Here is a 14,286-nt window from a genome sequence, read left to right on the forward strand (position 1 = left end):
ACACACACACACACACATTTAATTTTGTGTATAATTACTCAGTTCTGAGTAATGACAATTTATTAGTTTTTTCCCATCAAACGCACGAGTTGCTAATGTACAACATGTTGGGATTACATGGCGCTCCTTCCAAAGAAGGCTGTAGCCATTAACGTACCAAGTGTTAAACGTAACCATTCCTTTTATTCCCCTCATCACTGTGTGAAAATATGTTTCAAGTGAACTCTGTGGCAGATTTTTCAAACCAGGGGATCCATCCATGAGGGTCAGTGCAGTTTAGTATCCACAATTACAGCCTGTACAAATGATCAACATTTGCCTACAGTCAAAGTGAGGCCAAAAGAAGGCTCTATCTTAAAGCAGCAATTGAAGGGCAAGAACTTTTGTTTTGTGTTTAATACAAACTGTACTGCTATAGCATTTCAGAAAAAAGAAAAGCTTGTCCACCATAGCATCCAACTCCTGGTTGGTTTCATAGGCAGCTGCCTGCAACATAAAGAGCAGGAAACCTGGGCAACAAAACACCTAAGAATGACACCATGTGCTGGGTCAGGAGTGCATTAGTTCTGGCCTTTTCCTTATATATCACGGCCATGAGGAAAGACAAATGCACCCCACAGCAGTTAGGGGTTCAGAACAGAGATGCTCCTGTACCACAGTGCTCAGAGTGCCTTGGAAGGCCCAGACCACTGATGTCAGGGAGATGGGGAGGAGAAGTGAGCAGATCCATCTCCAGCACACGGTTTAAGCTTTGTTTGAGATTGCAGTTTGTCCTTCAACCGGTATGACTTGGAGAAACCTTGTACTTGTTGCCAGGATTAATTAAGTATGCTGCTCTCCCTCATTAGTGTTACAAAACGGCACCAAGACCATAGAGGAAATACATGGGTTTGAGGAGCATTCACACGGCCACACTCAGCAGGGGACTGACAGCAGCCCCATGGGCACAGCAGGGCCCACCAGTGCTTGAGGGGAGCAGGAGCCATTGGCACCTCGCTGGACTTCACCCCTGCACACACAGAGCTGCACACACAGCCCATCGCATGGCTCCTGGATTCTGATGGCAGCGCTGTGACAAGGCCACGCTCCCATCCTTCCTTACAGCTCCAACACGGCGGTGCCCGGGGCAGCACCCAGAGCCTCCATCTCCTGCATTGAGGCAGACCCTGCCCAGCAGCCTCGGCCCCTCCAGCGTGTCCTGCTGCAGCAGCAGGCCCAGCTACCAGCGGTGAGCGGGACGAGCGGCCGCCCCATTCCCATGCCTCCTTTATTTACCCACTTCTATTTTAGAACACAGCCCATTCCCTGGCCCTCCCCGGAGCCCCGGGTTATGTGAACGTGCGGGTGCCAAGCGGGGAGGCGTGGTGCAGCCATGACATGCTCCTGACGTACTGTGTGGTCAAGGAGCCGGGGCTGGGGGGCCTGAACGAGGGCCAAGCCTTGCACTTCAGCTTCCTGACCTGGCAGCCATTCAGAGGGACCCTGCTAAGTGCTATTTCCTAAATACACTAGCTTTTCATAACAATCTTACCACATTGCTTTCCTTTACAAGCTCTCTTAAAAGAGAACTGGACTCCTTCTGGTTAATCTACACAGACTGCATTTGGAAGCCATCAGAAACTGAACTCTAAACAAAACGTTATTAATGTGTTGTAATCTGCCCTCAATGTTCCAGATGAAAAGAAAATGTTTTATAGTTTTGGAGTATACATTTTAATTGCCTTTTAAGAGTGCATATACTTTTAGTGCTCTCTGTTATAAAACTGCAGTATCTGTTTCTTGATAACTGTTGAATGATCTCAGCTATTTTTATTAGGTTTTCTCCCCCACCCCGGTCCCCTTCCTTAAGCTACCACCACTGTAAGGCTTTTTCAGACCCTTTCTGATACTGGGCTGGCAAACAGTTTGAGCCTAAGATAAACTCCATTATAAACAACTTCTTTACAACATCCCCTCACCGTAAAAACACTTGGATCCAGAAAATTAGTTCTCTAAATGAACTTAGAATCCTGCTACTTTTGGTAACAGCCTGACCCAAAGAAAGGCTGAACTGAGTCCTGCCCTCCCCAGCTCGCTCTCATCGCCGCTGGGATCTCCTGGCTCAGGGACACAACCCACCAGGGCCAGGGCCGTGCCCCCATGTGGCCAAACCCCCACACAGAGACCCCCAGCTGCGAGACCCGATGGGGTTCCAAGCCTCCAAGCTGCCATGGGGAGGTGTGAGGAGCAGGGAGTGGGTCTGGGGGTCAGCACAGCCCTACTGCTGGGCACTGAGGTCTCTGAGGGATCACACAGCCACCTGGCACACTTTCTGAGCGTCCCCTTATTAGGAAAGTACTTGATAAAAATAAATAGAAATCCAAGGTCAAAGAACTGAACATGGGGTTTGTTGGTCATAAAGCTGCAGTTTCAACAAATGATGGGAACCATTAAAAATGCTGTTTCAGGCAAAATCAGGCATCTGGACATCACTGTCACTGCATTTGTACCAGCACTGTGCTGCAGAAGGGCAGATCTCACTAGCCAGTTCCAGATATGCACACCTGGAAATACCCAAGCTGGCTCTCACAGTATTCTGCTCTTACACACCTTCAGTATTAGGCTCAGGACAATTAACTTCCTCAGTCCCCAGCATTAACCAACGCTTCGTGTTATGTGCCTGACACCTCCCTGGTACCTTTCTAACATGCAAGATGCAATCACTTGCTACAAGGCAGGCAGGATATTTCTCAGCTGGAACTGCATGCGGTGCTTGGAGCACATCCACTTCTCCAAGCTTCCTTCTTATGCAATTAAAATATTTTAATGGCAAAGCCCCTCTCTCATGTTGGACCGGGATTCACACACTGCATCTAAACTGCAGCTTATTGTTGTTCTTTGAGTTCTTTTTATCTCCAAAATTATCAGCGCTTGTAATTTTTTATGTTGTTTTTAAAAATATTTTTCGGTATGCAGATGTGCTTGTGAAGATTAATGGACTGGGAACGCTGAAATCTTGTATTAATCAACTACAGAGAAGGCAACTGCTAAGTAACATTTTCCACAGTGCTGCACACAGAGTTTAACCGGCAGCAGCACGGGCTGCAGAGAGAACAGCCCTCATCTTGATGGACTCCTGAGCTGCTTTAACTCAGGTTAACTCAGCAGAGCTGTCCTTGCAGTTGCACTCCCAGCCCCTCCAGCAGTGCTCCACGTGCAAAAGACGTGTGATGAGGAGCTCACTGTCTGCAGCACGATGACGCAGACAGACCCCACCCCAAACAATGACTGAAATTCAGTCCGTGTGCGTGCATACATTTAATTAATGACTATGTTAACTGCACCAATTTTGTTACTAATTGGATCCGTTTAAACCTGCTACATGAGAGTAACTTGGCAGGTAAAAACGTTACCGTAATTACAAAAGCAAATGGTTTCTTGAATTAAGTAATTCCACCAATTAAGTAATTCTGCCATGTGTGAAGCAAACCCTACCTTTGCCATTTGTGTGTTTTTGACTCATTTTTAGCGCTGTGCTATTCCTCGCTTCTGCTGCGTACCAAACCCAGCACCATTACTCACTGCAGTCATTTCTGAGGGTGGGTCTATTCACGCTGGTTGAAATCACTGAATGGAAGTGATGGAAAAAGAAATTCTGTGAAAGGGTCCTGATAAAAGGAACACTCACTGAAGCTTTCAGACGCTGCTTTTGGTACGAACCTTTGAGGTTTGCGAAGCCTGATTACAGTTTAAAGACTAGCAAGCCTTGCCTCAAACATCTGTACTTGGAATGACTACAGAAGACAGAACTTCGCTCCAGAAGCACGAGTGTTTCGGCATCTGCCAAAACCAGGCAGAGTTGGGAGTCTCACAAGCAAACCTTGCTTTCACTGGTCACATTACACAGGGTGGGCAGTGACAAAGCTACGACGGGCTCTTCTCACCAACAGGTAATGACAAGGTCAGCTGAAAGCACTACAAGGAGTACACGTGAATGAATAAAAAGGCAAAGAAATGCTCTACTTCCCACTTTTAGTTTCCTGTAACAGATGTAAATTATATAATTATTTTAAAAATTAAAACAAGCCGAAACAACAAACAATTCTTGACAAGCTGCACATTAATACTGATTGAGCACTTCCCATAGGCAGCACCAATCCTCCAGCGTTCCCTTCTGGGAAGAAATTACAGAGCTCAGTGTGAAGCAAAGGAAAGCACAGAGATCAGGTAGTGATCCCTGCACCTCATGGTTCCATGGCAAGGTTCTCAGTGCCACCACCTCCATCATACAAGACTTCATGGAAAAACTCTGGATGTCAAATAATGTTCCACCTCTACGTAGTATTAAGAGGCCATCCCAGTGTGTAACGCTGAGCACCAGGCAGAAGCAGATAAACCATGAAACAGCGTGGTTTGTAAAAGAACACTGCTTGGGAAATAACCTTTTGAGCCACTGGAAAAATCTCGAGTTCAACCAACTTTATTTCCAGTACAAAAGCAATGTGATTTTTCCCATCAGAAATCAGATGAAGTCAATTAAGATCTGCCAGCGATGGGAATTCTTTACTTGTGGCATAAATAGCATCTCCATCTGATAACTGTCTGGAGAAATGCTACTGAGGAGCTCTTCTCACCTTGACTCATACACCACTAACTTTCTTTTCTTTCCCTGTGATTTAATCTGAATTGCTTTAAGGTGAATATTAATTCAGATTAAAACCACAATGTAAGAAAGCAGAATCAGGGTGGGATCTGTAGATCAGAACAGTGATAGAAGCCGGCTCTGCCCTGCATCCTCTCTGCACTCCTTCCATGATCCTACCGCACCAATAATGAAAGAAAAAGCGACTAATTACATGAGACCACAGATGAGAAAAATGGAGATGGAATAACTTCCGAATACAATGTTGGCTATGCTAAGTGTGATCCAAGACAGCTCTTAATTAGTGACTTAAAAGATACCTGAAAAGCAAAGATACTGGAGGGAAACAGGCTTGTGCAGAGATAGGATGTTACTCCCATTTATCCACAGATCATTCCTGCTGACTTCTTTCTGGCAGCTGAAAATACGTTCAGACTATCCGAGGACAGGTTCCAAAATTTAAGACCCCTCTGTCAACAGGTAGGTGATCATCTTGTCTGCAGTGCCTGGACGGATCAGCTAACTTTCCTTTTCTGTTTTAGTATCAACGATATTTTCTTGATGACTATTCCAGGTACTACAGATATTTGTGTATAGGCCGTAAACCTGGGTCTCTTAAATCAGGAAAGCACTATTTCAATCATCTCACTATGGCATGAGTCTTTCCAATTCAGAAGAAAAAACCCAACACCAACACACAAGGGCAGCAGAAGTAATAAATAAGGATTCCTGGCCAGAAACCAAATACTGTCATGCAAAAGACTAACTGGGGTATCCCTGCTTCTCACCAATGGCACAGCGAAGAGCTGAGCAAAAGGCAGATCACTGCGGGAGAGCAGAGCAACAAGCAGCCTGCTTCTCACAATTGGGAGAAGAAGCCCTTGATAAACACTGAATGTAACCTCCAAAAGAGACAGAATTCAAACACTTGCCCTCAGAATCCGGGCTTCTGTTCCTTTTTCAGTGCAGACACAGCTTCCCAATGCCAGGAGCCTCAGGGCAAGCACTGCTGCTCCGAGCTCTGGGCACTCGGGCACCCTCTGACCCAGCCCAGCTCTGCTGGGCCCGCAGCACAGCAACACTCCTTTTGAACACAGCCATGTTTTGGAAGGTCACGTTGTAAAGTCATTCGATTAAAATAGTAATAAAAGAGTAAACATTAACTCACAGTTTTTCCTTAGGTCTTTCTTATTTCCAGTTGGTATCATTTCTCCCAGACTAAGTTGCAGCTTTTGAATCTGCGAGTTTATCTTGATTAAAAATCTTAACTTCTCAGTTTTCAGCATAAGGAAACTCATGTCCTTCCATTCAAAACTACCCGCTCCTTGCTCTCCTAACCCCCACAGTATTGTGACTGCAGCAATCATGGATCACCTGTATTATTGCCACTGCAAAAGTACCCCAAAACATGGTTAAAAAGTCACAGTACAGGAAACACTTTTCTTCACTCAAGCTTCAATCACTTTTACCCAACAAGAGTTTGCAGAGAACGCAAACACAAATTGCTGTCTTAAAAGAGAAACTGAGACCAAGCTATGAGCAAAAATCCAGTGGGCAGATCTGGACAGCTGTACATTGGCCCTGCAGCCTGCTTTGCCCCTGGTTAAAGATAAGGATGCTTTGTTTTATTTTAGGAAGGAACTTTCATTTTCTGATTGTCGCTCAGATCTCTGTATTACATGACCAGCAAGCCAAAGTTCAGTTTTGTGAGTAATTTATCAAAACCAATCTACCTCTGGAGGATGAGGAAAGGAAAAAGAAGCTTGGAATAGCTTTAATTGCAATTTAATTTCTATGAGCACATGCCATGCCACCCAACCCGGACACAGAGGACGGCCATGGAAAAGGCAACCCTGTAGGCCCAAGGGGAGGTCAGGGAAGAGTTTGCTGATGGTGTGAAGCCAATGCAAGGCAACTCTCCGAGCTGAAAATCACCATGGACCATCCAGCTCCTACACAGGCACTGGTATTTTTCATGGTGACAAGCAACTCAGGAAAGGAAATGCAAATAAAAACCAGCAATACTGTCAAAAAGCAGCAAGATAAAGGAGATCGCGTAACAAACTGCTTGTTGTGTTGGTTTTTTTTTTATCTCAGAGAAATGCTGGAGGATAACAAACATCCCCTGCAAGTGCCACAGCGCGCATCTGCGTGCCGGCAGAGCAGCTCCAGGCTGCCCCACGACCTACAGAGCACAGAGAGAACTCTTTAATTGTGTCTATTGGCCTGGAACAGGATGTCTAAGCAGAAACTGTAATATTTGGCACATAGTTTGCTGCATTCAAAGAGTTAAGCTATGTCCTATAAAGATAAAAATCTCTACTTTTATTATTTTGTAAGGCTGCCTAACAAATGAGGATCCAGCTGTAATTGTAACATTCCAAGCTGCGAAGGCGCCAAGTTTTACTAACTATAATTTAACTGGTCCAGTTGATGCAGTCCAAATTCTTGTTTGGATAATCAGCCTTTGTTTAAATATGTACAAAAAAAAGAGCATAGGCCAGCACTAGCCTCTGGGCATGTCATGTGAGCTTATTACCCCGAAGCCTGCAGTAGCAGACACTCATGCACAAGAGGAGGATTATTTTGCTAGTATTACTGTTACGGTAACATATAATCAGACCTTCTTCCCCTTGCCCCCCTCCACCCCTTTTCTCCTCTTTTTTTTTCCCCCTCCACAATTCACAAGTCTTCTTTCCAAGTTCAAATAAAGTTTAAAGGTGAAAAGGTCGAGAAAGTTTCATGACTGGCTGTTGAAAGAAGCAGAAATAAGCAGGGTCTCCTTAGTTTGCGTACACTAAAAGCTCAACAATTTCATATTTTGCTGCAATTCATAACTGTACAAATCCCTTTTGTTCAATCTGTTTGGACTGAAATTAAACACTTGTTAATAATTTATAACTTAATATAATTAGAAAAAAACACTAACTGTCAAGCAACTATATTCAACGCATAAAGCAACTTGAGTGGCTTATTAGCTTATTTGTCAGAGCAACAATTTCTATATATTTCAGCTCATTTCTACTGGGAAGAGCAGTTAGGGAGCCACCCAGCTTGCTTGGAAATCATTTATCCTCCAGCTGGGAGCAATTCCCAAATTGCTGCACCTCACCCACATCCAAGTGATGCTGGCTCACTTCAAAAGCAGCTTAAGGGTGACTTTGGGAGGTGCCTGAGCAGGAGGGGAGCAGGGATGGCCGAAGTATTACCTTCTGCACAGACAAAATATGCATCCCAAAGCAGAACACTGCACATAGTTTGCTACAACTGCTGTGTCTGAATGGAGGAGAGCCAGTGCTTGGCCAACAAGCTGCCAGTCAAAGAGAGCCACTTAGAGCAGAAAATTCCTCATTCCTCATTCCTCACATATGCTGGTAACACACCTTGGCTCAGTAAAGCACCGTGGCCAGGCACAGGGGTTCATGCTGTTGCTGAAGGTGCTGCCTTCCTCATTGCTAAACACAGACAGGAAATGTTGGTTGCTGTTGTTTGCCTTTGTTTTTTTGCTCTCCCTAATGGCTAAAGCCTAACTGTAAAACATGACTGGAAAGCAGAACTTATCTGCCAATGCCGGGCAGTTTGGGTGCCTGTCCTCCACTAGGAATCAAAATATCAAAATAGTCTCCAGATCTCACATCTCCTATAAGTCTTTAAAATAAATGAAGAAATCTACAATGTTCAGGTGGAACAAAGCAACTTCAACTTTGAATACTGAGCTCGAACCTCAGCTGATCCATGTAATCTCCCTACCATCATGTCAACATTCACCAGATGCAGTATCAAGTCCAGCTGAGATGAAAGTTGCCTTCTAAGCGTTCATTATAACTGATAAGCTAACAGCTATGACCCTCTGACATCAAAGATCACTCTTATCTTTTCTTAATTGCTTTCCTCTACCTGTGAGCAGCAATGTCAATTCTGCTGTCAGAAAACTTCACATTTAAGTACAAAAAAACAAGGGAGTTCAGATTAAAAATTAGTACATGGTCTCAATTCAGCCAAGACTGTCCAGATCCTGAACACACAGCACACACTGACTTGGAGTCAGCAGTGCCAGAACAATTCCTGTTAGTTAGGGGCACGCTTGCTTATTTTCATCTATTTATCTGATTCCATTTCTAATTTACTTACTGAACGGGTCTCTGGTATTTTTGCTCCTTTCAACTCCTCCTCCTTCTGGTTTCTTCAGTCCTAACTCCTGTCAACTGAAAGCTGCTCATGTCTGGTCACAGAGCAGCCATATCCCGCACCCAAATCCACCAGGGATCACCTCTGCTCCTCCTCACACGCTGCTCCTCTTCCTAAGCTGTTTGGTTGCCATGTTTTGCTGGTATTTACTGAAATATTTCAAGGAAGGAGATTAGGGTTTCACAAATGGTGCCTAATGAGGAACCAGATGATGTCCTTCTGGCTAATTAGTGTGGGTCCCTATAATTCTTCTTCCTTTAATTCTTTAATCATTAGTTTAGTAGGAAAGGTTTCCTTTCTTTTTTTAACAGAATCTTCTAAAACACACGGAAGAAGATATGAGTCAATAAAGTTGACCTGTAACACATTTTTAGTCGAGAAAGGATTACAGGACTGCAGCTTAACATTATATACCTAAAAACCTGTCTTGTTCCTCTGCCTTCATTTTCCAAAAGTGCATTTTGGAGACAAAGGCCTTATCCTCTTAAGTGCTGCAGATCTCACGCCAATCTCCCATATAAAGCAGACTGCAGCCTCATACCCAAGAGGAATGGTCTCGGAAGGATTAGATTTTCCACCACAGAATCAAACCTTTGTGTGCTGTGCCATACCAGCTCCAGCACCACCTTCCTCCTCAATGCTTGTTCACCATGGGGAAACAGCCATCCCACCTCCTCTGCTCCACAATGGAAGCGGTTTTGTCACTCCTCTGCACTTGCCAGCCTGATTTTCCATGTGTAAAATGTCCACAGTTGCCACATGTATCTGAAACTAGGGAGGGACGACAACTGAAATCTCTAGATTTATCTTTTTTTTCCCTTATTCTGTATAGTTTTGCAGTATAGGAGATGATACGCATGGCACTCAGCAAACAGAATCCCTTCTCATTTATGGTCTTCTGCAGTTAAAAGCAGTATGAGATAATGAACAGAGAGAACACACCTGGATGGAAGGGCCCTTTTAAGTCAGCAGGGTATTTCTTAGAGTTGTTTGTCCCAGCTGTGTGCTTCTAATGGCAATACTATGTAACAGGGGGTTAATTTTGCTAAGAATCCAGCAGCTCAACAAAGAAGGGAGGAAACTTTCCTTGGTGGAAAGGTATTTTATCAATCATCCCCCATATTAGAAAGCACAGATTTTCAGGAGATTTCAAAATCCTTTGCCAGTAATCAAGCAGGACATGCAAGGAAAGGAGAGAAACACAGACTTAATACAATGTAACTGCTGAGGATTAAATTTTAACACCAGCAAAGCCACGCACAAAAAGAATGAATTCAAGAGTGGGAAGATTAAACCTGCATGCAGTCAGCTGGGATTGGTGTGCTACAGATGGAAACTTTCTTGACAACACAGAGTTTAAATTCTAGGTAGGATGTACTGTGATTAAATACTCACCATTTTTGAGCACAGAGCTTTTTTCCTACTGGCTACTGTAGCACAAAAGTCTCTTCTTGCCCACACAGAACTACTAAAAAAGGGCAGGTAAAAGCCATTTAGGTTTCCAGTAAAGACACGCAAAAGCAAAACAGCTAATGGACATCCAGAGTAGTGAAATCATTCCTGCAAAACCCATTAGTTACTGAAAGTTCTGCAGGGCTCCGTTTTACAGTAAAACCTGTAAAAACTCAGTATCCAGTTTCTCTATTGGGACACCGAGGTGCGAAGATCCAAATGATGCTGGCACTGAATGTGTATATTTGAACCTTTTGAACTCCATCTGCCCTTCATAAATTACTTTACCACCAGGCTTTAACACGTTTCTAGCCTACTGTGCTGCAAAAATGGAGACTCATTAAAATAACTGCAAATGCAACTAACTTCATCACACTGCCAGGGGAATCTGCCCTTGTTCAAAAAGATGCACCGCTCTATCAGAGCTGCAAAGGAGAAAGCAGCTTCCTGCTCCTCTGCTGAAATAACATCTGCCTTCACTAGTGAAAACAAAGCAGCAGCCCCCGCTCCCCAAGCTCAAAACCACTTAATGTGAATGAAAATTGCACCGCACAGGAAAAAAAAAGGCCATTGCTCTTTTCCATCTGGAAACACTGTCAGATGGGAGCCAATGCCACAAAGCTCCCAACTGATACAAGAACGTATCTCTGCATCTCGCATGCTCGGCACCAACCAGCAGCGATGCTCTGCTCAGCGCAGAGAAAAGCACCAGGGGTGATGAGAGCAGGAGGAGCAGCACCCAGACCCAGCTCCAGCATCACACTGAGGTGAGGAGCTGTTTTGCCATAGGCTTTCCAGGTGCTGCTTTGCCACGCAAGGGGGAGAAGCAATGCCCAAACTGTGCTCTGCAAAGCTGTGCCTCGGCCCAATGCCTTCATATCACTTGGATCTGCATTGTTAAACATGCGGATTGTGGATCTCTACATCAAACCTGGTGCTGGGTACTTGGTGAGCACATGAGCAGCCAGCCTTTCCCAAGCTGACAGCGTTGCAGGGAGCTGCAGACAAGCAGGCAGCCCAGCTGCGGGAGCACAGCGCGAGCTTCCTGCTGCTGGACACAACACACACACACACACACAGTGAGCGGATTCCTCATCATTATTTTTGAGACTGTCAGCATGTTTGTAGACAGTCAATCATAGGGATTTAGGAGAAAAACGATGACTTTATTTGAAGTCCAGGAAGGACAGGAAGGCTGGCTCGCAAATGAGACGCTGCACTGTCATAAGCAAAACAATCTGCAAAAAAGATGTTGCCTTCTCCTACACCTCTCCTGCCTGCAGAGAGAGCTCAGCATTCAGAGCCGTGTGCCTGCCAAGTCCTCTGCACTGAACTCTCCAGCTCTAGCCCCTGCTCTGCATTCAGAAGGATCACCCCCTCCTGCCTGTGCTGTGAGTTTCCCCCTTAAAAACGAGGGAACTGCCCGTCTTCCTCTCAGCGGAAAGCTGAGGAATAATTAATGTCCCAACGTGCCTCTGAGAGGTCGCACAGTACCAAAATACTGCTCTTCTCTTTGGATCAAGATGTTGCTGTGCTGTATCTGGACTCTGCACTTCACTCCCTTCCGAGCAGCACTGGGGCCGTGGTGCTGTACGTGGGTCACCTCGGGTCTCCTGCACAGAACATGCCCTGGGGTTGGGTGAGCACAGCAACTCCAAAAGCAGAGCACATGCCCCTGGTACATAACATGCTCTGACTCGCAGAACAGCACAAATGTACGAGAAGAAAAGGACGGCTGATTATTTTTGGTAATGGATGGCTTTTAGAGGGACAGAATACACTTACACATTTCTTTAAGCCCAAACAGCAAGTGATTTCAGACAATGGCCTCGTGTGAAGTGCGACCTGCCTGTCAGAAAGGCTCAGAAGGAGAGCAGGGGCTGAGCTTTTTGTGCACAATGAAGGCAGCCCAGCAAAACCGCCTGTGTTGACAGCAGTGGGGTCGGACCTCATCTGTGTGCGGCCACCACCTCTGCAGCGTGTGAGGAAAGGACCCAAAGGTTTGCAGCTCTTTATTCCCTTCCCCAAGCATGGATGGTTTCACTTCCCTTGCTCAGAAACGAGCTGTCCTTATTTGCAGACTTCCCAGGTTTGCCAGTGAACCTCTGGAGGGTCCCTTTGGAAGGTGTTACACAGCTCAGCCCAGCTGGGGGAGGCAGATATAAAAATGTCCAACCACCAGAAGTCCCATCAGCATTTGTTTAAATATATTATCAAAACAGTTTAGGTGTCTTCAAGTAATCCAAGTATCTCACTGCCATACACAGGATTTACAGTCATTACACCTCAGGATAGGAAGTCCCTGCATTTCTGATACAAACCCAACAAGAGACAAGGAACCCAAACCGATTCACAGCAACAACCCTCCCCAAACCCCAACACACACAATTCAGCAAGAAAATGCATGCACAGCCACATCCGTATCCCTCAAAACAGGAGAGTTTTGGAGGTGCAAGCAGCATCAGTGGGTGACATGGGCTGATCTCAGCTGCAGGTTCGGCTGCCGGCACCTCCAAAGCAGCAGAGATCAGCCATGTTTGATGCCAGCGTTACGTCACATCGTTACATAATGGGTAGCAAAATGGTAATTTACAAGAAGGCAAATCCAGAGCTTCTTTCTTAGAAGCCAGCGATATTGTACAATGTGTTATGTAATGGTGCCATAAACAAATTGATTATTATTTTATCTTATGCCATTTTGGTTTATGTTTCATTTTGCTAGCTGGTCATCGTGGAGACAAGGAAAAATAGGCTGCTGGTAAAGTCTGAGCTCACACCAGCACAGCTCAGGTTTTGAGATGAAACAAGAAGCTGATTACACATGCACCGCGTATACCAGTCGCTAAGCGCTCCTGGATTGGAGGGATAAGATACTCTCTTTGCTTATTACTGCCTTCTTGATCCAAAGAGATTTAAGCAACTGTTTTCAATTAGATGTTTTTAAGCTAGTAAAACTCCATCCATAAAGACATATTTATAGAACAACTTAAAACTAGAAGAATTAAAATGACTACGAAACTGATGAATTCCATTCCCCCATCCCCCAGAATCGTTTACTGACCATTAACGAGCAAAAAGCACTGCAATTTTAAGAATTAATCCACTGTCGCAAAATTAAATCAGATACACTAGTAGGGATAATGGCAAACTGGTGGCTCCAGCGTTGTCAGTTTGCGGGTGATACAAGTTCAAGTCGTCTGTGCTAGTGGCCACTCTGTTGGAACAAACATGAACATAAAAGGTAACATTAAAAGTGCAGCAGCACCAACGGGAAGCAGTTCTGTCACGGAGGACTCAGGCTTGTGAAAAGCAGCACAGGGAAATACAGCACTGAATGAATTATCTGCCTGGTTCTGAGACCGCCAGACATCAGCGCATGGGAACAAAGGAAGACGAGGAGAGAAGAGCAAATGAGGGAAATGAAGTTCATTTCCCTTAAATTCCTGAACACAAGTCCAGCAGTGTGGCTTTGCTACACATGACTGCTTTCGTCTGCTACAACCTATGACGAATACTGTGAGATCTACAGAAACAAAACTGAGCTTTCAGAGTTTTCATCTGACAGCTGCTTCAACAAAATCTGACTAAAAACCTCTGCAGCATGTGACCATGGTACAGCGGGAGGAGCTGCCTTCTGCTCCATGCCTGGGGAACGGGAAGGGGCAGCAGCAGCTGAGCACACACCCACTGCCCAGATGCAGCCCCAGCCCAGGCCCTGCTGGCTGAGATGCCCCCTCAGGTGGGCTCATTGTGTGTGGGTATCCACACCAACATCACCTTCTGAATGAATGTGGCTCTGACAACCAATTGTTTTTGACCTTTCAAAAAGAACCGTGTTTCTACGTTAAGAAACAAGCTGAAAACTGTGATGCTTTTGTTAGTGGGGAACTCAGCCTGACGCCTTGAGTTCATACACGTGATGTTCTGCATGGCAGAGCTCCTGTAAGAAAAAGTTGCAGGATGAATCCAAAAGCAAAGTTCCATACAATTATATCCAAATTGGCAGAGTGAGACCATAAAACAGA

At 45.0% G+C, this 14,286-nt stretch overlaps 1 protein-coding gene across 10 annotated transcripts in view; it reads right to left on the reverse strand.

The window, feature by feature from the left end:
- Positions 1-14,286, reverse strand: part of BCAS3 (BCAS3 microtubule associated cell migration factor) — a 299,242-nt gene that overhangs the window by 81,173 nt on the left and 203,783 nt on the right. Inside the window, exon 24 of one of the 10 annotated variants that reach the window (XM_015880755.2) lies at positions 12,452-13,475. The exons of the other annotated variants lie outside the window; for them this stretch is intronic. Coding sequence (XP_015736241.1) covers positions 13,450-13,475 — 26 coding nt within the window. The 3' untranslated portion in view covers positions 12,452-13,449. Of the gene's footprint in view, positions 1-12,451; positions 13,476-14,286 lie in introns of those variants that run through there. 10 annotated transcript variants of the gene reach the window in all.

Source organism: Coturnix japonica, chromosome 19, assembly GCF_001577835.2.
Source record: "Coturnix japonica isolate 7356 chromosome 19, Coturnix japonica 2.1, whole genome shotgun sequence".
Taxonomy (NCBI): domain Eukaryota; kingdom Metazoa; phylum Chordata; class Aves; order Galliformes; family Phasianidae; genus Coturnix; species Coturnix japonica.